The sequence below is a fragment of the Diuraphis noxia genome, unplaced genomic scaffold, assembly GCF_037042655.1.
Source record: "Diuraphis noxia isolate RWA-SAM2 unplaced genomic scaffold, SU_Dnox_SAM2 contig0001, whole genome shotgun sequence".
Lineage (NCBI taxonomy): Eukaryota > Metazoa > Arthropoda > Insecta > Hemiptera > Aphididae > Diuraphis > Diuraphis noxia.
Genome location: NW_028301711.1, coordinates 78,673,845 through 78,701,660, shown reverse-complemented (window position 1 = coordinate 78,701,660; position 27,816 = coordinate 78,673,845). Strand labels below are relative to the sequence as shown.

The 27,816-nt window shown below is 27.5% G+C and overlaps 1 protein-coding gene and 2 pseudogenes across 1 annotated transcript; 2 read left to right on the top strand and 1 right to left on the bottom strand.

The window, feature by feature from the left end:
- The window catches only part of LOC149061920 (zinc finger MYM-type protein 1-like), a 33,435-nt pseudogene extending 30,155 nt beyond the window's left edge, over nt 1–3,280 (top strand).
- A 2,017-nt stretch (nt 3,281–5,297) lies between these two features.
- Nucleotides 5,298–27,792, bottom strand: NC2alpha (negative cofactor 2 alpha). The gene is made up of 7 exons (XM_015516678.2): nt 27,643–27,792; nt 27,404–27,506; nt 25,773–25,854; nt 25,451–25,523; nt 12,432–12,525; nt 12,216–12,365; nt 5,298–7,108 (listed from the first exon to the last, which is right to left on the bottom strand). Exons 3-7 carry the CDS (start codon nt 25,812–25,814, stop codon nt 5,509–5,511), a joined length of 1,959 nt encoding a protein of 652 aa, XP_015372164.2. The 5' UTR covers nt 25,815–25,854; nt 27,404–27,506; nt 27,643–27,792; the 3' UTR covers nt 5,298–5,508.
- On the top strand, nt 23,809–24,459 carry LOC149061919 (uncharacterized; annotated as a pseudogene).
- Nucleotides 27,793–27,816: the final 24 nt, after the last annotated feature.

Sequence of the window (27,816 nt, the reverse complement as noted above, 5' to 3'; positions counted from 1 at the left end):
TTGCAAAAAGTTGGAGATACCCGTTGGAATAGTAAAGATGCAGCTCTACAAGCAATATTCCATGGTTTTTATGAAGATCATAATAAAAGAGACCGATTCGCCATACTTATTGAAGTTTTACACACATTGGGTTATGATACTTCAACTGACAGTGATACTCGATCAGAAGCCCGGGATTTGCTAGTTAAATGGTGTTCTTTGGAGACTATTATGACAGTTTGGATATTCCTAAATATATTCTGTATTACGACGCCAATTTCCAAATATCTTCAGTCAAAAGGATTAAATTATTTGTCAGCTTGGAATCAAATTGTATCTTTTAAAAAAGAGTTGAAAAATATATCAACAAATGAATATTTTCAGAAAATTTTTACTGAGGTTAAAAAGTTTATCGATATTATGGTTACAAAAACAAACCATTTAGAACACGTGGTGATTGAAGAAGATTTTAAGGTAAAAAGAAAAAGAAAGATTAAAATGATGCCAGGAGAAAAATCAAGGGACGAAAGATCAAATTTTGATAGTAAAGATAAATATCGTATAGAAGTTTTTCGAAATGTTATGGATACAATTTTGATGGCCATAGATTTAAGATATACCGAGAAAAAAAATCAAAATGTTTTAATAGGGCTTTCTCTGATTTGTCCAGGACCTACATATTTTGAAAATATACATAATCGTGTGGAAACATTTGGAAAAAAATTAGAAGTTTTTGCATTAATTGCTAACGTTGAAGTCACTGAAGTTTTAAAAGAACTATTAGCTTTTGCTACATCGTATAAGACCATGATACCTCTTTGCAATTCAAATTACATTATGCCAATTGAAGAAAAACAAGAATTAAGTGAATATGAATCTGGAGATGATGACTGCAGCATGGTTCATGAAGGTAAAGTTCATTATAATAATTAACAAATAACAAAAATTTAATTTTTATGTTATATTTTTATTTCAGGTAATTGTAAAAATAATGGCTGGTGCATTCCATGCGCATTTTCTATCTTACACAAATATTATTACATGGGTTCATCGCCTTCAGCATTCAAGAACCTATATAAAATATATGTAGTTGCTATGACACACAAGTCAACTGCGAGAGGGCCTTCTCTAAATTAAAAATAATTAAAACCCGCTTAAGAGCAGCAATCAACCAAGAGCATCTTGAAGCGTTGATGTTGTTATCCATTGAAAGTGATCTCATTCCAAGTAGTGATGAAACTATTAATTTATTGGGTGAAAGTTCTAACGAATTAAGTAGATTACTTTTATTTTAAAGTATTTAATTTCAATAGGTATTTAAAATATGATTATTATATTTCTATTGTTAACTCATACATTTAAATCTAGGAAATTATATAAAGATACTCGTATATAAGTTATACCTACGTAAGCTATATTGTATTTTTAATATTGTATGGTATATTTTAAATAATAAAGTAAGTATGTTTAAAATTTAACTATGTGAATTGTGAGTGTATCAACAGAAGATATTTGTTCTTATTCATAATATATTATATAGCTACCTACTTGATATGTTGGAATTAAAACTTTATAATTTTAAGGATAATTGAGTATTCAATAAAATACAGGTGTTCCTTTGGGTGAGTTTAAATCGAAAAATCATCTAAAAATGCATTTAGTCTAAGCTACCTACATAAAAAAATTGTTACTATAAGTATCTATATTATGTTCCATGTCTGCATCATACTCCCAAATAAATAGAGATGAGAGTTTGTATTCTACAGTGTTATAAAACTGTATTATACATTTATACAAGGTATTATACACATGGTATAAAAAAAAAATAAGGCTTTATTTTTAGTTATAACCACAATTAAAGATAATTAATTAAGTAGGTATTATCCATTTTGATATGCAAACAATGAAGTAATAAGCATACTGCAATCAAATTATTGGCTTATTGCCATTTAATATTTATATAGTTTTAGTAACTCAAATATTAAATTTTTAGTAGTACTTATAGAATGGATCTTCAATAAAATACATTATAATTATAAAAATTTAAAATATAAACTATAATTTTATTCATATTTATTTAGTATTAAGGTATTAAAAATGACTTAAATCAATTTATTGTAATATAATAATATTGTAAATTTAGGTACATTGAAATAGTATATAAGTATATAACTATATAAGAATTAAGTATAGTTTTCTATTTATTTCTATTTAAAAATTAAACATTTTTGAAAAAAGCAGATACCCTAATACCTATGTTTACTTAAAATTTTTAAAGATTAAATAATTTAGTTAATATAATTTTGTTTACTAAATCTCTTACGTTAAATATAAGTACTTGGTACATGCAAGAAAAAAAAATGTGGAACCAAAAAGTTAGTAAATACCTATATTTATATGCTAGTTGGCAGATAATAAGGTTACTCAAATCCTAATTTATTTTGAAGTTTATTTGATATTTTAAGAATATAATTTATATGAAATGTGAATACTGAATTGTAATTAAAATATTTTAAATTTAAGTCACTATAGGCATATGGACATATGGTACTTACATCATGGTAGTATAACTAAATATTAATTTTGTGAATTAGGTCTAAAATAATTCTTGTATTATGTGTTTTTTAAATGTTTTCTGACCTTCTAGCCATTTTTTCAATTAATCCATTTTCACCTTTGTTAAATTTTCTATAATTTAAGGTACTGCAAGGTTTTATACGGTATAATACGGTATTATACAATACAAAAATAAAATACCATATTTTAACATCTCTGCAAATAAATAACATGTTATTCTTAATTTTTTTTTTTATAGTTACTTATAAAACTAAGGACTCTTTCCTAATTAAGGTAGGTTTGAAAAAAAATTACGGGCCCCTAATTAATTTTGCACCCCGGGCCAAAAATAACCAGTCCGCCCCTGTATAGTACTCGAGTAAAACTAAATAATATGCTATAAACTATAAATGTTAATCAAAATATAGGTATTGCTAAATTTATAAAAAAAAGGAAATGATTATTTTTAATTTTTATTTTTAAAGAAGACATTTCTGAATTGATTGTAACAAATACAAATTTGTACAGTTCTCAAAACTTTGAAAATCCAATTACGACAAATGTTGATGAAATAAGAAACTACATTGGAATAGAGCTACTTATGAGTATTGTGTCCATGCCCGCTTACACTGACTTTTGGTCTACTAATCTAAGATACGAACCAATAGCTAATGTCCTAATGTCATTAAAAAGATATCAACTATTGCGAAGACAACTGCAATTTATACGCGAAATCAATTTTTGAAGAAAAAAAACGATTTTAGATATTCATGTAACTCTAAACCACTTTAACGTAGAAACATGAAATTTTAACTGAATGTTAATAATGGAATTTTCTATACATAATACAATTTTCAAAATATTTCAAATCTTTTTAAGTGATTTATAGACATTTGAAATTTTCAACATTTTTAGTTTTTTTTTTTTTTATAAATTACGATAAAATTTTATTCGTTGATTAAAACAACATCAAAATTTAATACAAGGCTTGAAATAAATTATCACTATAGTAGTTAAAAAATACTAAAAATACATAGTCACAATTTTTATTAAAAAGCATTGAAAGTTCGAATTTTGTCAAAATACGAACATTTCATTCGATAAAAATCTCTATTCTATAATGAATATTTATTTATTAGTTTTAAATTGCATATTTTTACATTTTTATGTAAGACTGTTTTAATTTTTTTTGCATTTTTAAGAGTTCTGAAATTTTAGTCATAACGTTTAAAATAGTCGTATTTTAGAAATGCTGTAAATAATTTAAATTAGAAAAATAACTAAAAATTAACAAGCCTAAAAAATGTAAAGCCAATTTTAACACAACCTGACCACAAACAAATATATATAAAAACTTATTCAGAAGCAAAAAAACGTAAAAAGAAATTGAAACAACCTACTTTAAAAAACGTATAAAAGTATTAAAAACTTTTAAAAATAGTAAATCATTGATAAACGCAAAACAACTATAAAATCGAAAAAATTAGGAGCCTAAATAACGTAAAAAAAAGGTTTTAAATACAAACTGACTAAAATATCAAAAAAACGATATTTAAAAATTTTTTAAAACAACTTAAATATATTAAAAACTTTGACTGAACTTAAAAAAGATTTAGGAACTCAATAAGAAAAACAAAAAAACTTTAACCTTACTTAAAAGAGATGTTTAAAATTAAAATTGAGTAACCCATCACGACAATTATTTTAAACGTTTTGACTAAAATTTCAGAAGCCTTAAAAAAACGTAAAAAATAATTAAAAACTGCCTTAATTAATAAAGTAAAAAAAGTAATTTAAATTAACAAATAAAGATTCATTATAGAATAGAGATTTTTATTGAATGAAGATTGTTTTATCTAATAAAGTTTCTTTATTGAATATAGTCTTTTTATCAAAATTATGTATTTTTAATGAATATGGATTCTTTATCGAATAAATATGTTTTTAATTAAATAAAGATTTTTAAAATTATTTTCAAATAACGATTCATTTTAAATATAATTTTAAATTTTGTATGGAATATAGTTTTTTTTTTATAAAACTCCAGTCCCAAAATATTGGCATAGGTTTGGTGTAAATTTTCCGAAGTCGAGGGGCCAACTTCACAGATATTGTGTACTGCCCTCTTGTTAATAAATCGTATAAATACTTCTAATGCGAATAAAAAAAAGCACTGTTGCATGAAAAATCTTAATTCAACTTTAAATAGGCCAAATTGAATAAAATATCTAATTTTTCCTTTATTAGATTTTTTATTCAAATAGGCTTTTTCTTCAATTTCCATTTTCAATCAATTTATATTTTTTTATTCAAATAAGATTTACTAATCAAATTTACTTATTCATATTTATTAATATTTTTTTAAATTTATTTGCTTAAAAGTATTTTAAGAAGTTGTTTATTTTTCTTTCTTACTTGAATCCAATAAATGTGGATTTAGGGGCACCTAGTCACGAATATTTATTGTTTAAGCTAATGAGTACCATGTTTATAAAAATAAGGAATGTGCCATTACCAGAAAGAATATACTTTGAAAGAAGTATTGAACAAAAACCTTCTATTCCAATGAAAATATCAAAAATAATTTTATTTAACATTCTTTTATAGTTTTTAGATTACCTATTTGGGCTATTTGTGTATATTAAATATATTAACTTATAAGTTAAGTAAAAATGAAAAATATATAATTGAAATGGATTATTTGTTTCAATCAAAACCTTTTTAAAGGATAAATTTAATAATTCTTAAGTATAGATGACACAGTTCTATATAGTATGTATTTATTTTACATTAATTTATTCATTAAATAAATATAACAAAACTAAATAATTAACGAAACAGCCTTAAGATTTAAATTACACACATTTCAAAAGTCAATAGTATGAATTAGCCGTGAAATCGATTCACACCTTCAGACCACACAACATACCGTAAATATATTAAATACCATAATACGTATTGTAATATTATTCGTCACAAGACCATTTCAGTGTATAATTCATCGCAGCGCTGTATCAATTTGGCGATGGGCTCGACGTTATATGGGAAAACGTGATTCTCGTGCAGCCGTAGCATCTTCAATCGGAGTCTGATCAGCAGCCCCATAGTATTGTCCAAACCAGAGCCACAGCTTTCGAAAAAACACCGGGAATCTCGGCAGATAGTCTTCAGCACTCGAAGAACATACTGCAGGAAGTTACTCTCATCGGAAATGAGGTAGTCCAATAGCACATCCGGTTCGTACGATACACACTCTAGCAGCTCAGAGAAGCCGGCGAACGGGTCAAGTAAGGGCCAGGCAGAGGACACAGTATCCGTGAGGTCCAGCGCACATGTCAGACATTCGATGGTTGCGTCGTCCCGATCACACATCAAGCGGACTGTCCATCGGCAGAACCCAACATCAGTGTCGTAAAGCGTGCTGGCTTTGACATACGAGTCCAAACAGTCGACCACGTCTCTAATCCTCGTAGCTGCAGCTGCGTCTCTACCACTGTCGAAATCGGGAAGTTGATTGTTACCACAGACGAATGCATGCAATGACCGCATAGCCAGGAGGACCGTCTCCTGCAACAAAACCCTCGTACGGTTAGTTTCCAAATGAAAACTGCTCGCCATTTTTCCCATGAAGTACAACAGACGCCTACGGGCGAAGCCAATCAGCGCACGCCCGGCCACGGTCTTTCTTTTAGCCGTCCTCCTGTCATCCACCTGCTGATCTACGCACCTCTGAAGACTGGCACTGAACAGCCGGACTGTGTTCAGCCACATCAGTGGTTGTGTGTCCGTCTGGTACAACAGCCACTCCAGACGAGGCAGTTCCGAATAGAACTGATCGTGGTTCCGAAATGCCGAGCTGGCGTACCGGAATGCACGAAACACAGCGGTCCATAGCCCGACGATATCAACCAGATTGTTGTGGTCGGTGACCATCGTTGTTCTGTTTTTGTGCACTGTGGCGTTAACGACGTCCAACCATCGAGCATTCAATCGGTCCAACAATAGCGTCTTAATGTCAGAGTTATTCGTAACAGCGGTTAAACGGCCTACCTCATCACCATTGCGACAACAGAAAGTTCCCACAGTTAAGAACTGGCGGTTGTTGCCACTGAAATCTAGTACGCGCGTTAAAACGTTGACAGCAGCGGTACACGAACATCCTATCGTCGTGGTAATCGTTAGCAACAGCCCATCGATCAAGTGTACCAGAAAATGACCAGTAGAGCCGACACATCCCAGTGCTGCTTCGGTGGCCACGCACGTGGCCACATATCTAACGTAGTTGTCACCTGATGCGAACATGGCCAGCAGTCGGTCAAACCATGTCTTGCTGAACAGTGTCTCTAAACATACGCGCTCTACGGTGGGACAATAGTTCGAGTCCGCATCCGGCTGTAGCTGCCTACGATGGCGGCGCATGGATAACAGCAAACGCAACGCGCTCAAGTGTGCTATCGTGTCGGACGGCAACGTACCAAATTCCGTAGGAAACGCGATCAGCCACCTGTACTCAGCAGTGGTCAACCGACATACACACCCGTGTAACAAGTGCCATACGATCGTTTTTGATGATCTAGAAAAAAAATGGATCATAATTATACTACCAAGTAATACAAATTTATAATTTATAAAAGGGTATTTGTTTCAACCTTAAATTATATACAAATATATAAAAGAGATGCACAAGTATATTTATAACAAGATTTTTAACAAACTTAAACACTATAATTTATTTATTGGTCAATTTATAATTTAGCGCAATTTTGTAACTTAAAGTAAAAACTTAACATACCTACAAAACAATTTTGAAAAATTGAAATAAAGATTTCATTAAATATCGTTAGTTTAACAGAAATATGAATAAAAAATGAAAGGTCTACCTACCCAATTATTATTATTTTCTGATGTCTAGGTAAGTTCTAATATTTTTGGATTTTTTTCGGGACTTATCATACTAATGAATACAAGTACAATAATAAAAAACTAATAAACATTATTGTGATTGGCTTTGTAATTATCTAAAATCAAAATGGTATTTTTTTTTTAAAACCTTGGTTTTAATGTATTTATCTTACCTTACATTTTTGCTGAATTTATACATATTTCATAATTTTTCAATACATTATACAAATCTGAATCCAATCAATAACCATTTATGTTCTTGATAGACGTGTATATTAAGAATATCATTACATATATTTATATAAAAATACAGTAATTCTTAATACTGTATTATCGATAATTTAATAGCCATTATATATGGTTCAATTGAACAATATATAATTTGCACCTTAAGTATAACACACATGATTTGAAAAGTTTTAATATAAATTAGTTTCCTCGATTTAGATAAAACTGTTTGATGCAAAATAAAAAACAAAATGCATAATTAAGGACTACCTACTACTATAATTACCTTAATGCAAAATATATAGGAGAAAATGTATTTTTAAATTTCAAAATGGATTATAAACCGAAAAATAATTACATTTCCAATATAGTAAATAGGTAAGTGGCTACTTATTTCTAAGATAATAAAAGCCAAAAGCATATTTATTTTCTGAATTTTTCAAAAATATGTAATATTTAATTATTGTGTTATTTGTTATTATTTATTATACCAATATTGTAAAAACATAAAAATATATGTTCATCATATAAAAGTAAACATATCTCTATTTAGCAACATAATTCTCTGCCAATCATTAATCTTAATATTTTATGATGTAGTGTATATACTATATATACATTGTTTACAAATAATGTAAATTAGGTACCTACTTGATAATCTTTGTATAATTATAGTTAGTAATTTTTCTTTATTGTTATTTAATGACATATGTTATACATATTGTCATCATCGACATAATGTTTATTTTTTTCGAGAATTCTTTAATAATATTTAAAATAGTTGACATCTATTAAACATAATGAAATCCGCATGGGTTCCAGACTAGGCCACTAGTATTAATAAAAAATGTTAATGAGTAATGACTTTTTATTACTAAATAAAAATCCATAGTTTGTATACAGAAATCGTATTAATTCATTTTACAAAATAAGAAAGTATTGCTTGTGCTTTACTCTATTGACATTATTAAAAATTGATTATCATAAAAATAAAGTAAAACAACATTGTGACAAAATTTAAGAAATTCTTAAATTATGTTAAAATATGAAGGTTATCATGAACATATAACATAGTTTATAATTATAATTCCTAGTAAATTTGTTGAAATTTTTTTTTTGTATATATCAATAATTTAATATTTGTATAGATGAGATTGCAATTTTTATTTCAAATCATATAATAATCTAAAGAAAGATAAATTATTTCATACAAAAAATAGGTTCTTTTTAATTGAAAAATTAAATCACTTCCATCGTTAGTTCTCGATGTATTTCGTCTTGACAATACATTTTTTACCCGTAACTTGATAATTTAAATATGTATCTTGAGTTAACTAGAAAATCTGTAATAAAAAATATAAATTACCAAACTTAAAATTTCAATACACAGAAATTGTTACATACAAATTAAAATTTAATAGTATTTAGTAAAAAGTTTAAAATTTTATTAGGTATGATTTATTGATATCTTATTTATAATGAATTAGTAGTTTCTTTTCACATATAAAATTATTACAAAATTATCTTTTTATAAACGTATAAACATTTTTTTATTTCGATATCCAATCATTGCCAACTATAGTGTTTAATTCTAAATGAAAACAAAAATAATTGAAACAAATTTTTGAAGTCTATAAATGCGGTAAAATTTAGGTTTAATAATATGTACAATAAGGATATGTACAGTAGTATGTATAAGATATTTATTCTAATACAAAATAATTTTTTTTACTAATTATAAACATAACATCATTATGTACCTATACTATGAAAATGTAGTAAGTTGTCAGGTTCAAAATCGTTTATCAAATATCCTTTTAAATTTATAATACAATTATAACATTATTATGTGTTGATATAAGTGATATGAAATAATATTTTCCTAAACCCTATATTATATCCTGTAACCATACGGTATATAACATTATAAGACATAAATTAGAAAATATATATTTAATACTATGTACCATGATTTATTTATTATTCAATAAAAACCTTACCTAAAAAGGGCAGGTTTTTTCTTTGAAACTGGCTAAAAAATAAGCAAAAAAACAGAAATGCTAATAAAGAACTATAAATTAATTGGGAAGATAAGTATCTGGAGCACACCAAGTACCCAAAGTACCTGGGGGTGACGCTGAATAGATCACTAACTTAAAACACTGTAAGAACACCCGAGCCAAAGTCAATACCAGGAACAACATACTACGGAAACTTATCAACTCCAAATGGGGTGCAGATTCAAATACCCTGAGAATTTCTGTAATAGCAATAAGCTACTTAGCTGCCGAATATGCATGCCCAGTTTGGAAATCATCAGCACATGCGAAAATATCGATATAGCTCTCAACGAGTCTTGCTGGATTATAACAGGATGCTTCAGACCAACATAGGTACATAAACTTCATACCCTAAGTGACATAGCTACTCCAGACATACGTAGAACAACGATAACTGAAACTGAAAGATACAAATGTAATCAAGACCCAAAGCACTCCTTACACGGTTATGCAGCTTCGGCAAAACGACTCAAATCAAGACAGAGTTTCATGCACAATAGAAAAGGAGATTTCCTAATTACGCAACAAGAAAGACAAAATATGTGGAAAGAAAGAAACATAACAAGATTCAACGAACCTATTTGGTCACGTGCGATAGAAAGCCTACCACCAGGACAAAATCTAAAATACGAGACATGGAAAACACTCAACCGGCTGAGAGCAGGGGTAGCCAGAACCAAGAAAAACCTAGCAAAATGGAAAAAAGAAGATAGTGGCCTCTGTGAATGTGGTAGTATACAGGACGAAAAACATGTATTGGAATGCCCAATGATGGAGACCCAATGTAAGTGGATGGACCTTTTTTCTAAACTAAATTACGTGTTCATAAAAGTGATCAATTACTAGACAGGAAGAGGAATTTAAGCTGACTGACACGAGACAAACAAACAATAAATGTAGGATAATGTAAGGATAATGTAGCATAATATAAATAGCATAAATTAATATGTATGTAGTTAATAAAATTATTTGGTTAATTAGGACAGTCGGATAATAGGAACAAATATGTCACCACCCATTGTACCCCAATTTAGTGGATTTTACTGTATATTTTAGATACATATCCCTCCCACAAAAGATCAAAATAATTATGCCACAATATGGTCGTCGTCATTCTTGGGTTTAATCACAATAACAAGCAATATCCAAACAATTTAGTTTTTCTCTTTGAAATTTAAGATACATCTTAATGTATCAAATTTCACAGATCTACCTATTCCATACTCCCTTACGCTTAGAGAAATGTATCTTATCTTTAGTATTAGAAAAATAAAATTTTATATAAAATAAATATTTTTAATTAAACATAGTAAAAGTAGGTAAATTATAATTAAGTTAAAATAGAACATGGTGCATACAAATCTTAAATTTAAACATGGCATGTTGCCTCAGACTAATCATATTATTATTATAAATACTATATAGATATTTATAAACAAGTTTAAATAAATTAATATATTACTTTTTTGTTGTGGTAAACTGACTCTTGAAAAATTATTTATCATCAAACAGTTTTATGCAAATATTTATTTAATAAAATAATTTACTACATGGAATTTTAATTATAGGTACCTTATAAAAGGTGTCAATCTTTTTTATAATACTTAAACACATAAATTATTGACTTTAAATGTATTGTACTATTAAATTCTGAATGGTTTTTGTAAACATTAATATAACTATGCAATTTTTATTATTTTAATGAGTCCTTATCATTTTTAAATGGCTCACAAACAATATTCAACATCGTTTTTCAAGTATGATGAATTATGATTCACAAAATACAAATGCATTATTATACTCGTACATTATATTTACCCTGCGATCTATCTGTTCAACCACTCACTATAGCGTCATAGCTCACTTTAGTTTTTGATCCAAAGTTAAATTATACGAAAACTAAATAAAATTTTGCCAATTAGATGTAATAGCTCTTAGACATAATCTTTGCAACAATATTGTTATATACATACTCATGTTACAGGCACGGGTATCTTGATTTAACATGACAATAATTATTGTCAATTGACAACAAAATTACAATTTTAATTTATTTATGTATTACAATTGAAAAGTTATCTGTGATAGAATTAAAATAATTAGAAGCTAGCAAGAAGGCATTTGTCAGTCTCAATTAAACAAAATGCGCAATTTCTTCCAGTGTCATTCTCAATTTAAAATATGATAATTCACAAAAATAAAAATAAATGTCTCTTATTTTTAGCGTAACTGGACGATGAGGCAAAAAGTGGTTTTCTGCTAGGGGCGCTATTGGTTCTTGCTACGACCCTGGTTAGTTGCGTGTCCAGTGTAAAATTAAAATATGATGAAATTAAAGGAACACTTATCTTTCTTTATATTTATATAAAAGCATTTATTACAAAAAGTGAAAAATAATTAATACATTTATCTTTTAAGCGCTTTTAAACTACCATTTAAAATACTTTTATTTAGTATCCATTTAATAGACTGTATTTAATTAAGACTTACGTTTCTTCATCACTATCATTATTGCTGACTTGATTATTTTGTAAGACAGCTGGATCTGCAATATCATTACATTCTTCAGAATGGTCAGGAGTACTTTTCACCAATTCTTTAAGAAAATCAAGACGGCTATCAGAATGAATACATTGTTTTCTAAAACAAAATATATATAATATAAAATACAGCTGATAAGTAAACAACGACATTTAGAATACTTACAAATGGGCTAGAGTAAGAGTCCTTGCACTTTTTTGTATTGTGACATCACCAGCTTTCACTAAAAGAGATGAAACAAACAGTTCCAATGCCCGAGGTGTACTTATCATTAAGGAGTTTTATGATTTAATTTATAAACATAATGTAACAACATAGTTTTGACAAACAATATATCTAACTCTTAAGGTTCAAAGAAAATAAGGATAAAAATATAAATTCAACTCAGTTACAAAAAGTTGATTATTTTTTTCAACCATCAACTGGATCATACTTAAACATGTAGTAATTGTGCAACTTTAAATTTATAATATAATGACACGTAGCCAGATTTTATGTACATACAATATACATCTTATTTGATGTTTTATTATTATTTTTTTTTAAATACACACCAGTATATTTTTGTCCAATTTGTGTCAGCTAAATGAGGAGTGTAGAACCATATTGATCCAACCAACAAAAAAATCAATTGTGTCTTATTTGAAAATATGTTACAGAATTATACTTAATTATTGTGTCAAACTGAAAAATTATTCACAAGAAACCAGCACATTATTAATTTTTTCATGGACATTTTAATGATTCACTTTGGGGCAAAAATGGCCCAACCCAATGAGAAATGATTAGGCCATTCTGTTTTCTAAATTTAACTCAGAGGTTGTGGAATAGATTATTAGATTTTCTGATAGTGCTGGCTGATTATAATATTGCTATTAATAAAGTTGTTTTATACATTAAGACTTAAATAATAAAAATAAAAATAACAGTTTTAATCTTGTATAAAAGATTTCTACAATTATATATTTATTATAATATTTTATATATGTTATTATAATATTAATGATCACCACTATAAACCAATAATAAATTAACGGTTAGGTTTGTTAGGTTCTTTAAGAAATTCCCTAGCTACAGATCAAATTATTTTAGAATGAAAAATTTAAATAGTAAATATTTAGGCATTGGGAAAGCGTGTGATCTACCAGGTCTGCCGTGATCTACTATTAATTAAGAAAATATTAAGAAAAATGCATAAGACTAATGAAAATCTACTACCATGCCATTTAATTAAATGTTGGTATCGCTCAAAAAAAGAATCGAAATTATTTATTCATACATTTTTTGGAAGATGCAAAAAAGTTTATGTTTCATAAAATGTTGACTAATACTAATTGTATCATTTGTTTTGTAGACACAAAAAAACATTAATGTATTAAGTAGCTATTTTTTTAATTGAATTACATTATTTTTACATAATATTACATATTTATTCATAATTTTTTAGGTATTTAACGAGTTATTTACTGCTTTCTCGGTAGATCACACACTAAACCTTAAAATGCACAGTAGATCATACGCTTTACCAATGCCAATATTTATCCCTAAATTTAAATTTGAAATCATTTATAGATGATATAAATATTATGTATATAATGGCATATACATATATATTTATTATACATTTTCATGTCCCAATATTAAATAGTAGCAAAAAGTGTGATTTTTTTTATATGAAACTTAAATTTTTGACTTATAAATGATGATGATGATGAAAAATTGAATTGAAATGAAATTCTTTGAAAATAAAAAACAGTAACATCAAAACTAAACAATTACATTACATGTATGCATTTGATTTAATGAAGATGTTAGCAACTCCTATTATTTCTACTGAAATGTTGTTATTAAGAAAGACAGTTAAGGGCTAATTTTCTTAGATTTCATGATCTAATAATGCAACTATGTATGTTTGGGACAAATAATTAAATTCCAGAAGTCCTTGACGCTATGACGGACGTCGTATCTCATGTTTTGACTCCATCTTATACACGAACAACATAATAAATTTCCGTGTGCTAGTTTCAATAGGGTGCTATCAGTGTTGATTTTAGTATGAATTGATCTAGTATATAACTTTTAGGTAAGAAATATATCTGGTTGTCTCAAACTGTTTTTTACGATATTTTAATTTTTAAATAAGTTATGAGTATGTATAATAATGTCCTCTTAATTATAATAGTTTTCTATGAAAGAAGGTAATAACTATTCTTTATGAGATAATATGTACTAGTTATGATGTACGGGTGATACCCTTTACGTATGTTTTAGTAATAAATAAATGTTAAAATTAATAAAATGTTGACCCATAGTCTAGTCTGATTGTTTGATTGAATATTATGTAGATATTTTGGGATTATTTATCGTTGATCGAAATCGAGGAAAAAATCTAAAATAATCTCTAAACCAAAATCCAATAACATCAGTCATCCACCATGTCAACAATTGTAATTTGTCACTGGACCAAGACATGATGTGATGACACACTAATATGAAAATGACGAAATTTGATATAACTGATATAAAACCAGATGGTGCACTCCCTATTCGGCCCATGTAATTCTCAAAAATGCGAAAAATCAAAACCTACCTCAAATCAGTGTCATCATGGATAGGGAAAATAGGGCTTTATAAGAAATTATTGTTTATTAACTACGCATCACTGACTTTTTTGACACTGTTCAGCCGTTGTACGATATTTCGTACTTCGTACCGAATTACTATTATTGTTTTGCTGGTCATTACTCAACGTACGCGGTACTTCGGGCTTCTTACGGAATCTGATTTTAATCTTCTCTACCTATAATTTTTTTTATTTATTTATCTTTTTAGTATTTAATTTGTGAAGAACATTATAATAAATGAGCACAAAAGCATAAATGAAACACTCCTGCCACATACCAAAATTTGTTTTTAATTTTAAAATAATGTATTTCCTCCTTGTCTTTGTGATGTCACACAGTAAAATATTTTTAAATTGTGTAACAGTCACTATTTCCTGAAGTGTAAATAATAATATCTAAAAAGAGAAAATAAATTTAATATTCTGGAATAATATACACAAAAAAGTATTTTAAATATTTAAAAAACACTTCTCAAAAAATGTTTGTGTGCTTAACATGATTATCTGTTAAAAATTCAAAAAAGATACAAGTAGGTTTGATAAACATAAGCTCGAAGATTACAACAGACTAATCCATATATTGGATTAAACCTACACAAAATTTTAGATGAATTTTGGAATTCCATTAGCATTGAGCCATTGACGCTCAAAGTACACATATTATGTATTAAATATTATTTGATACAATAATTAAAAATTATGGTAAAAGTTGTTGTACATTTTTAACAATTTGTGCAATTTAATTATCTTATGTGGCTCTACTGATTTGAGGTAGGTTCGTGTTATCAGTAAATCGAAGAAGTGCACCATCTGGTTTTATATAATCTGTGATAGAAGCGGCACGTCTCTGCTTGGTGGTCGATCTATGGTGGTTTAGTGTTGAAGTTGTAAATGATTACTTGGAGGTTTAGGAGTGTTGTTATGAACGATTTTTTTTTTACAATAAACGGTTTGTTGTTTGTTTGTTTACGTTTTTATCCTATAAGTTATAACATTATAACCTAACCTTCACTGCTTGCGGCTATCTAACGACAACTATGAATTAACAACTGCTTTGCATTACACGTGCAATAATTATTTTAATTTTAATTATTGTTAGTTATCCTAATTATAAATTATAATCTAATTTATTATCATTTCTATGATATCATAATGGTATCAAGCAAGGTGGATATATATATATCCACCTTGGTATCAAGTATCAGTTATTGAAATATATGATATGAGCCATCAGCTGATACTCAAAAATAACAAAATGGCAGTGCCCGAGAGTTCAAGGCCATGTCCCCACTTTTTTCAAATAGCATTAGGAATTGTGAGTGTCATACATAGATAATACATAATGGATAAGGAGCGTCTAAACACAGAACTGAACCGTGACCTTTTTGCGCATGCGCGAGTACCATATCAAGAATTGGAATCTCTTATCATTTTATCAATATCATAGAATTAATATTCATTAAAACTTTAAAACTTAATTACTTTTTTAATATGAATTATGAATATGTTTACGAATAAATTTAATCATTATAAAAACTTTTTTGATAAGAAAGTACAAGTTAATAATTACATTATTGAGTGCCAGATAAACAATACTTATGGATATGTAATATGATGTAGTTTTTATATTATTTTATTTTGTATTCATAATAATATGATAAATGATTAAAGTAAACAAAAGTAAATAATTGATGTTTAGATAATGGAACTAATTTTTGATTTAATTTTTTTTTTAATCATTATATATTTTTAGTTTAATTACATACAAAATTGTTTTTAATGCAGTAGTAAAATGTTTAAAGTAAAGAACATAATAAAATATTATATTTATTAACTTACTTTGTATTTTTTTAACCTTTCATTTCCTTTCTAGATATCTATAAAAATAATTAGCCATTATAGAAATTGTGGAAATTGATATTGTAAATTAATATTGCTTGTTTTCAATTCTCATAACATCATGGTAATCCTAAACATATTATTGCATGCAATATTTTTATTGGATCTTGTATTTATTTTATATTATGTACAATAATAAAATTTTCCTAATAAAAGTTGTAAAAATAGCTCTTCATAATTACGCGAAAGATACAATCACAATGGTAGGCAAATTTGATAAAGTGTACAAAAAACGAGTTTCCACTAATTTTAACTTTAATTTCAAAATGTCAATTATTTGTGATATATGCAAAGTAGAATTTGCAACTAAGTCTCCATTGACAAGACATCTTTTAAATAAACTCAATGTTAGTAGTGAAGCTAAAAAAAAATGCTATCTAAATGTATCACCTGTAATGACAAAACTTTAAAAAAAAAAATAACGATCCACCTAATAAAAAATAACCACACAAAAAACTTTTTTTCGACAAAATTGAAACAAAAAAAACCCATTTTAAATAAAAAATTTAAAATCTTACAGGAGAAAGATGTAGAACATTCATATTTAAAAAAAACAATAGTTAAAATTATTTTATACCTACTTTCCAAAAATTACTTTTATATATTTTAATTGATGAAGTTTAAAGACTGATTACTGTTATTTAATTATTTTTTTGTGAATTACACTATTTTAATGATAATGTTTTTATTAATTTTCATTATATACTATTTGACTATTTATATTAACTTTATTATATAATATTTTATTGTACGTACCATGAAAATGTATGATTTACTTTTCAGTTTACAGTTTTTTTGTAAACATAATTATTCATATTATGCATGAATGCATTATATAATAATTAATAATATTATATTATATTTATGCTCATTTCTCTTAAATAAGTTATTAATAAAATTAAACATATTCATAATTCATATTAAAAAAGTAATTAAGTTTTAAAAGGTTTAATGAATATTAATTCTATGATATTGATAAAATGATAAGAGATTCCAATTCTTGATATGGTACTTGCGCATGCGCAGAAAGGCCACGGTTAAGTTCTGTGCACGATTTAAGATATACTGGTTACACATCGAAATGTGATAAGGAGACGGTCAAACTGAGTCTCAAAATCAGCTGTGGAATTGCTAACAGGCGCCATCTAACGATTAAATGTGTTAAATCTTTATGAGCCACTGATTATTTATATAATCTCATGTCTGAATATCACCGATCTATTCTATTTGCATAAATTCACTGTAGTGTAATTATTAAGTTTGATTCGATTTAAGTAATTCAACATGCGGTGTTGTGTACCAAATTGTAATTCATCAATTGGTAGTACTTTTTGTGTACCAAAAAATGCTATTCATTTGTGGCAAAATGCTCTTGTTATAGAGCTGAAATCTAATTATAGTCTGTGAATTACATTTTAAAACTGATGACATAATTAGAACATGGGTGTCGGGACAAAGTCAATTTTCGGTTAGTGAATATTAATCTAATACTTGATAATTTAGATAGGATCAACAATAGTTCAATATTGATCTATGGGTTCACTTTAAGGATTTTAGTAATTTTAAATATTATTAAATATAGCAAAACGTTTAGTCAATCATACAAAATGTGATATGTGTATAAAAGGATTGAAAACTCTTAACACTCCAGAAAACATAATTGGTAAAGAAGCAGATTTAATTTAAATGAAGACTAAAGGTTTTCTTACTTACCCCAATTGCAATTTATATATTATAATTAAACACATTGAAGAATGTTTTGCCATACATTGCAATTCAAATGATGTTTTTGAAAAAACATTTGAGGAATTTTTCAAAAAGAATATAAATTTAAAATTCCCATGTACCATTCGTCAACATCAAACAGATATGCTGACAAATATCTTTTCCTACTACATAACAATGCGCATGCGGCAATACAGTTATATGCAGAACCAAGCAAATAAAAAACTAATTAAAACAAAAAAAAAAATGTCAAAACTGGTTAAAACATAATAATTTAATGTTAAACATTAATAAAACTGTTAATAGTTAAGGTAATACTAAATAAATAAAGTATTTTTACCTGAAGTAGTTCTCATTTCTTGCTACAGAATATAAAATACGAGTATTAACACCTACTTGTATGAAATTCTTAAATTATAATTTAGTAAACCAAGCAAGGTGGTATTATTTAACATTACCTATACATATTATATAACTAGAATAAGTGAGTAAATGCTACATTATGATTTACGAGTTTACTAATTACTAATAAATTACTATACGACCTTTCGCGTTACTACTTCATACGTGCAATATTACGTGCTATAATAATAATAATAATAAATTATTTATTATTATTAATATTTTAAATAGTACGTTTTGGTTTGTTGAGTTTCCACCTAAATGCCGCTAGATGGTGCCAGTCAGTAGTTCCATAGCTGATTTAGAGACTCATTTATACGGCATAAAATTATACATTATATCATACGCTGATGTTTAACCTGTATATCTTAAATCGTGGTTCTGTGTTTAGACGCTCCGAATGGATAGGCCATAATGGTTATCAGACGTTCTTCGATTTTCTGTCTCACTCAGCAAAATAGTTTACACTCCATGATATTTCGAAAATATCCTTCCATGAAAATTCATAATTTTTTTATAACAGAAGTGAATATGTCGTAGGCATATAGTCAAAACGGGCATTTTATTAAATGCCAGGGCATATAGCCAAAGAATTTAATGCCTAGTAATTTAATAAAATGACTAGGCATTTAACTAAATCCCTATTTAAAGTCAGGCAAATAATAAAAAAGAAACATTCTGTATTATTTTAATGTTTTTAAACATTTAACTGTATTTTCTATTAATTATTTATTGCTATTTTATGTATATAAAAAAATCTATGTATTATTTATTAAAATGTAAAACTCATAGGTATATGAAATATATTTAAGTCCGTGCACATTGATACAATTCTTTTAAAAATTAAATCATAAATATATATTAGGTAATTACTAATTATTAACTAAAATACTATTAAATCGGTGGACTGGTTATTAACGAAAGTTAAACTTCAATAATTAACACTTTAAGTAACAAAAGAAAACGTATAACAATTAGACTTAACTACTTAAGTCAACGTTAAACGCAAGATTCAAATCACACAATGCAAGTGATATAGAATATCCGTTATCACTTATCAGTGTTCTGTGCTATAACACGCATGGCAAAACACACAAACCATGGAAGAAAAGATAACTTTTTTTGCTGAGTAGGATAGAAGATACGTTTTATATATTGCTGTCTCTCTTCTTTATTCGGGAACGCTGCCCGCTATGTAACTAGCAAGGTTGGGATTTTATAGAATTTGCATATTTCTTATGAGATGCTTAAAAAGTAGCAGAGTAAGCTAAAAATTGGTTTTGTGATACAGAGAACTCAAATTAAAAATTTTACGTTGCTCTTTTTTCATATTTCCGATTTTTAGTTTTTAGTCCTTTTTTTGTACTTTTTGAAACTTTTTTGCATTTTTACATGTTTTTGAATCAAAAACGGTCATATTTTATGAAATTATATTTTAGTAAACGTGTTTCAATCGAATTATTACGATAATTTCGTAGTAGGTATTTGGTTCTAATTTTTGTTATTTGCTGATTTTGTTGGGTTTTTTTTTGCCGATTACTATCTACTGCGATTGTTAATCGCCGATGATCAACGAACAAGCGTTGAATACGTTGTATAGTTAATTAATTTTAAATTTTTTAAATTATTGAATATGAATAATTTGTAAGTGATGAAAACATTCTTCTTCTTCTTTCTTCTTTCTGGGCTTTTACAGGCCCTTAAGGCCCATCGCCGCAACAACATATTGTTTCCATTCTTCTCTAACATTTGCACATTCTTCTGCGTTTCTTACGTTCAGGAGTTTCAAGTCTACCTTTACTCTATCCACCCATCTTTGTCTGGGGCGTCCTCGAGGCCTCTTAGTGTCGGGTTTCCATTTAGTTATTGATCCAATCATTCCCTCTGACCTCCATACATGTCCTGCCCAACTTATCCTCGTACTCTTCAGGGACCCAACAATTGTAGGTTCCTTGTATAGATCATACAATTCCCTGTTGCCTCTCACCTCATATTCTCCATCGTTATTTCTCTTTGGACCGAAGATTTTCCTTAATATCTTTCTTTCGAAAACTCCTAACTTTCCTTCGTCCGATTTTGTCGTGGCCCATGTACTATATGCATACAGGGCAACCGGTTTGACTATGACTTTGTATAACGTTATTTTAGAATTTATTGATAGTAATCTTGATTTGAAAAGTGGCATTAGACTATAGTAGCATTTATTTGCTGCTGTAATTCGTTTTTTAACTTCTTCGTGGCTATTAGCACTTTCATTGATCTCTGTGCCCAGATATTTGAAGCTCTGTACCCTTTCAAATTTGTAATCATCAACTTTTAAATAGCTAATATTGTGATTTCTTCTCGATAGTATCATATACTTTGTTTTTGACTCATTTATCTTTAAACCAATCTCTTTACCTTCATTGATGAAAACATTATTAATTAATAAATTCCTTTTTTTGTGCATATTTTGTTGTTTTTATTGCATATTTAGCATATAATGTTATATTATAGCGCATATATATGCAATTTTAAGTGCTATAAAATCCCAACCCTGGTAACTAGTATACACAGGGCCTATCCATTATGTATTATCTATGGCAGCGGTTCTCAAACTTGTTTTTTCGCGTACCACTTAAGTATATTATCAATCAGTCGCGTATGATTAAAAATATCGACAATATCAACGATTATACCTATACGATATCTTATTTATTGACGTATTTTCCGTGAAATCTAACCTTTATTATCTGAATATTAAAAAAAACACAAGACATTGTAAAGTCATTGCTACGCCAAGAATCTAATATTTGTTTTTAATTTTCCATCCTAACATCATGCAGCCTTTCGCGTACCACCACGGAGTCTTTCGCGTACCACTATAGTGGTACGCATACCACAGTTTGAAAACCGCTGATCTATGGTGTCATACCCCTGGTATTATTATTATTATAGTTGTTGTTGTTGACTTGTTGTGGTTGTTCTTCAAATTGTGTGGGTCAATACCACAGAATAACCAGAAGTATCACTTTATGAGAACTCAAAAATCAGTATAAAATGTTTGAGATATCAGTGTAGCCACGATTAGAAAATAATTAAAAATTCTCTTATGCTGCTGAAACTGATTCTACGCATTTTTTTATGTTATCATTGTTGTAATCGTATACAATTACAATTTACAATACAATATGGTTTTTGCTTTTTCCCTTATGCACTTGTTATTTGTAACTTACATCAGATATTGCTCTTTTTGTTTTTATACTGTCACTGAGTAAATCATTTTTTATTTTTTTATCGTAATTGTTTTACAATAATGTATTCAGGTGGCCATACATGTTGTTTGTTGACTTGCAGTAGTATTTTCTTTGGGAAAAAATAAATTGAAACCAAATTTCATAGATTTTCTAATGATTTCTCTTAGCTTTCTTTAAATCTTATTCTACAAATGACTTTTCCAATTTTGGTAAACTATTAATGCCTCATGATGAATTCTATATTTACGTTATTAAATCAGAAGATATTTTTGTTGAAAACTTTCCTTCTATTGCAACTAATGATAACATCGGGCCTACAATTAAATATTTACTCTGTAATGTACGTTTTAGTCATCTTTGTGTATTATTTGACAATCAATTTTTAATAGATTTATTTATACGTTTTAGAAGTTTTACTGCAATTAGATTTTTAAATAGGTCTATGTTGTCTGAAACGAAACGGAAAAATAGAAAACAAGCTATTTTAAAACATTTGTAAATAATTTTTAAAAAGATATTGTATTTTTAGTATTATGTATTATAAAAAAATTGAAATCAACATTCTGAAGCAATGACAGATAAATAAATAAATAATTTAATTATGTTTTACCATAAAATATAGTAAAATTGTGTACCATATAATAATGTCAATAGTTTTATCACGATACCACAGAATATTCTGTGGTTGTACAATTAATTTTTTCTTTATACGAGCTACAGCTGACTTCAAATAATAGAGGTAATTTTTTAGAATTAGTTGAGCTTCTTAGTCATCATAATGCTGTTGTAAAAATATACTTGGATAAATTTTAAAAAAAGAAACTAAATTGTCTTAGTTTTTTATCTCAAATAAGTCAAAATAAAATTCTTAAAATATTGGGAGAATTGGTAAGATTTTCAATTTTAACCAAAATTAAAAAAGCTGGATTATTATCAGTCATTATCGACACAACCACTGATATTGCTAATATTGAGCAGTTCTTATTTATTAATAAGATTTGTCAATATGCATGGTGATATTGAAAAAAGGCTTGTAGCATTAGAGGCTGCTGCTGATGGGACTGGATAAGGATTATTCAAAAAGTTTTGTGAAATAACTGAAAAGCATAACATTGATTGGAAGAAAAACTTATGTGCACAGGACATTTATTCAACATGAAAACTCAAAGACAATTTATGTATGGTTGCTTTTATTAAATATAGTTGTGGTTGATACGTGTGACTCTTGTACTGATACAAAAACTTGTTTTGGTCACTTACAATCAGTTATTGAATTTATGAGAGTTAGGAAAAAGACTACTGTATTTATTGAATGTCAGTCAAATTTATATCCAAAAGAAAGGATTTGTTATATAAAAGTTTTTCAAATACGAGATAGACATCTCATGATTGGGTAATTAATGTTGTATACGAACGATATAATACATTATTAAAATCTCTAATTATTTTGGAATCTTTCAATGATAGAGTAATGTCTTCAAATGCAAGTATTATTAAAAGTATTTGCTCGACATTTACTTTTGTAGTGACATTATATTTTTATGAAAATTGTCTTTTTAATCACCACATCACTCTCCAATTATTTGCAGTCAAAATTACTAGACTATTTATGGAGGCATTAAGACTTATGAATAATGCTAAAGAAAATGTATTTTCTATGAGCTTTGATATCAAATATAAAAAAAAATTATAGTTGAAGCCAAACAATTCTGTGAAACACATAATCTACATAATCTACCTGAAAAAGATTTCAAAACTATAAAATTAAAAATCCGGAAGAGGTAAATTGATGAAAATAGTGAAGAAGTAAATTTAAATTCACCATTTGAAAACTATAAATACATATTTTATGGTTTTAGATAAAATCATAAGATCTATTACTTCAAGATTCAGTGGTGCTCAAAATATTTTATAAGACTTATATTTATTTTCACCTGAGTGTTTATTTGTGTTTTGATAAAATACTGAGCAAGAATTACCTAAAAACTGCTTTAACTATGTTACAGAATGGATTGACGGTGTGTATTTGGAAAATTTAAAAAATGAATACAAAGTTTTTAGTACAAGTGTAACATCTTTGCATGATGGAAATAAATTACCAGACAATATTCATAAGGAAATCAGTGAATCTGAAAATGAACATAATCAAACTAAATTATTATGTTACAAAAATACTATGACTGTATCCAGTATTTTACATGTATTAACAAGTTTTAATTTAGTATCTGTGTTCCCAAATTTATATCTAGTTTACAAAGCATTGGGAATATTGCCAGCATCTTTGCGTCAGCAAACGAAGCTTTTCTAGGTTTATTATTAATTTTTAAATATTTTATAACAGTAATGTAAAAATGTTTATTTTAATTACTAAAAATTACCAATAATGATTATTTATAATTAATAACTTACCATTTAATTTATTCTAAGGTAAAATTAGTGAAGATAAGACTATGCTCAACAATGGGTGAAAAACGACTAGAAAGTCTTATTCACATGAGTTGTAAAAATGATAAAGACATTAATATTGTAGAGGCTATAAATAAGTTTGGTTGTTCTTCAGATTTACTAAACTCACACCTTATGTTTAGATAAAAATAAATAGTAATTTTTACAATAGATTTAGTTATTTACTTTCATTTTATAAGAAATCTAATTGTATCTCATTAAGATTAATAGAAAAATGCTCAGAATCTAAAATAAAATAAATATTCTTTTTAGTTAAATTTTTAAATAAATACAATTTTCTGATAATTTTTATTTTGGTCTGATTTTACAAATAATTAAAATTAAGTGAACATTACCAAGTTAACTTTTTTATTTCATGAGAATAATGATAGTTTAACATATTCACAATACCTAATTTTATGATATTTACTCAATTTTTAAAATTTGCATTAAATAGTTTGTGTAATTATGACCAGAAAATTAATTAATTTGAAATTTTTATTAAAGTTTACAGTTGAAAAAAATCACAATTTATTTATTTGTCATAAGAATAGTAAACTTGGTATAGAGGTAATTCAGGGCTTCTATGATTTATTTTGGATACCAATTAAATACCTATTATTAATTAATCACTAAAAACTTATGAATATACTATTGAGCCCTAATTTAAGGGTGGGTGGTGTAAAAGTATTAAACATGATTCGAGGGAAAAAAAGTTCAAGCCGTCACTGGTACAGTAAATTATATGCCATAGAGTATTATAAAATATAAGAAATATCTAAATTAATATTAAAAATAGATACAATTTTTTACCTTGTATATTATTTTTGAAATAAGTATTACAAAAAGGATATAAATCATAACTGGAACTGGTAATGCAACTTTACCAATTTCATCATCAATTCTCATAATTTTTTTGATCCTTCCCTAAGTAAAAAAAAGGTATTTAAATAATAAAATTATTAAAATATAAACAGTTTGAATAAAAAAATCTAAATATTTCATTATTTAGTAAAAGTTGGAGTAGTTAAGTTTTTTCAGGATGAAAATATATTTTTTTAACAGTTAGTGGTAGAGAACCAACCATAATTTAAAGGTATTTGAATAGCTCTCAGTAAAAAAATTATAACTTATCAACAAACGATAGTTAATCTCAAAGAAAGAATTTTTACTTACGGCTGGAAATCTAGCGTTGTACTTCCTCTTTTTGCTAGGCATTTTATTGTATTGAGGAATTTGTTTGTTGTTCTTGACTTTGCTAATAAAAATATTGCATATGTTATTAGAAAGCTCTGTTTATAAAATGTATACAAAAAAAGATTAGATACCAGTGGCGCCAAACCTATAACCCAAGAGGGGCGACCGCTACACTTTCTTTGGTGGGTGGGGTCGTAGGGGTCTGTGGGTACCCCAACAAACTATTTATGAATTATGTTAACTAACTCCTAACTCCTAAGCTATTAATATATATGGACATATGGTATTTGTATACATATGCAGCACTGTAGCAGGCCGTAAGGAATAGCGAATAGGATCATAAGGATAAACAACTAGCCTGAGTTAGTGAGTAAAGTTGGCTGACAATTTATTAATATGAAATAACTCATGAATAACATACACACTACCTGCATTGGTATTTGGTACTAATAAATAATAATCAAATTATTTAAGTTAAGTAATAAGTAAAAAGTATTTCAGGTATGTAGCCATGTAGATACGTATAAAATATGTTATACTTGTTTTGGCTGTTTAAAAAAAACTTGGTAAATTATAAATTAATACATTTGACTTTATATTTGTAATTATATTTACATTTATATTTTAAATCATGAAACTAGTTGTGAACACTCATTAGGAATTATAAAATGAAAATGAAAATAGAGTAAAAATAAGCCTCCCCAAAATATTTGAGCTAGTTACACTTGTGCTACTAAATATTGCAGTTAAAAAATTGTATAAAGTTGTTTGAACTATGAACAGTGCTTACTATGTGTGATTGTGGTTGAAAAAGTGGTATCATGAATAATTTAAAAGTATTAGTCTACAAAGTGACTTTAGATTGTTGAATACTTGCATGGGGGGTGTGAGAGGCTAAGCCCCCGCGTTTTATTTTAAAAACAGGGGTGGTGGTCCATATAACATTTTACTTGCCCCCCTTTTAAAATATAGTTCAGCGCCACTGTTAGATACTATTAAATATAAGACTGTTTTTATAGTGGAAATAAAAAAGATTGTTTGTAAATGAATTGCAAAATGTAATTAATTTTTAGAATAGTAAACAGGAATGTAGGACAGAACAATTATATATATATATATATTTATGTAATCTATCAATTTAATATATTGAGTAGTCCTCAATCCCAAGGATAGGTTCAACCATAACAATATTGATAACGAACCAATCGATATTATCACATGGTTTGTCTTAAATAGTAAATTTTAGTTTTAAGTCAACAGATCAGTGGCACAATCTTTGGGTATATTGGGTATGCAATTCACAAGGGCCCCCGACTTTGGGTGGCCCTGACTATCGATATCTCTTAGATGGTCTTCAGTAACAACCTAATTAGATACAAACAAAATTATAAATGACCACTATTGTACAAACAAGAAGAATTAACTTATACTATATTAGTTCTTAAGAAATAATTTATATAAGTAATAATTACTATAAAATAAGAGGAAACAAAATCTTTAAAGTTATAATAATCGACTGTTTTTCATTTTTAATAGAGTCAGGAATTTTTCAGATGGGCCCCTTATTATCAAGTTGCACCACTGTAATATAAGTTTTAAAGAAACAATACCTGTATTCAATGAATAGACACACGCATCAATAAATGTTGACTACTACTTGAAGTAGTTGATACTTAATAGTGTATTTTATAGTGCTTTCCACATGTTGAAAATCTGAAATTAAAAAAAATAAAATCATGAGGATGGTAACGAAACGCAAAATCACAATACAAGCGTGTGAAACGAGACATTTAACAATAAATAAAAAAAATGCGTCAGTGCATTAATATTTAAGTAAATTCACTCATACCCAATACAATTGCAATTTGTCACAATATGAAAACACGACCATTTAATCAAAAAAAAACTATATCGTAATATTATCACAAAAAATTGAGAAATGCCGTCATCAGCTGCTGCTGCTATATCATAACGAATTCGGATGATAATGATTCATGATAATTGCTCATGGTGATAAAGATAT

Coding starts and splice junctions, on each gene's coding strand:
- NC2alpha (XM_015516678.2), bottom strand. CDS start 25,814: ATGCCTAGCAAAAAGAGGAAGTACAACGCTAGATTTCCAGCC. Junction 12,526..25,450: donor ACCAGTTCCAGTTATGATTT/ATATCCTTTTTG, acceptor TGATAAGTACAC/CTCGGGCATTGGAACTGTTT. Junction 7,109..12,215: donor AATGATAGTGATGAAGAAAC/GTAAGTCTTAAT, acceptor TTTTTTTTCTAG/ATCATCAAAAACGATCGTAT.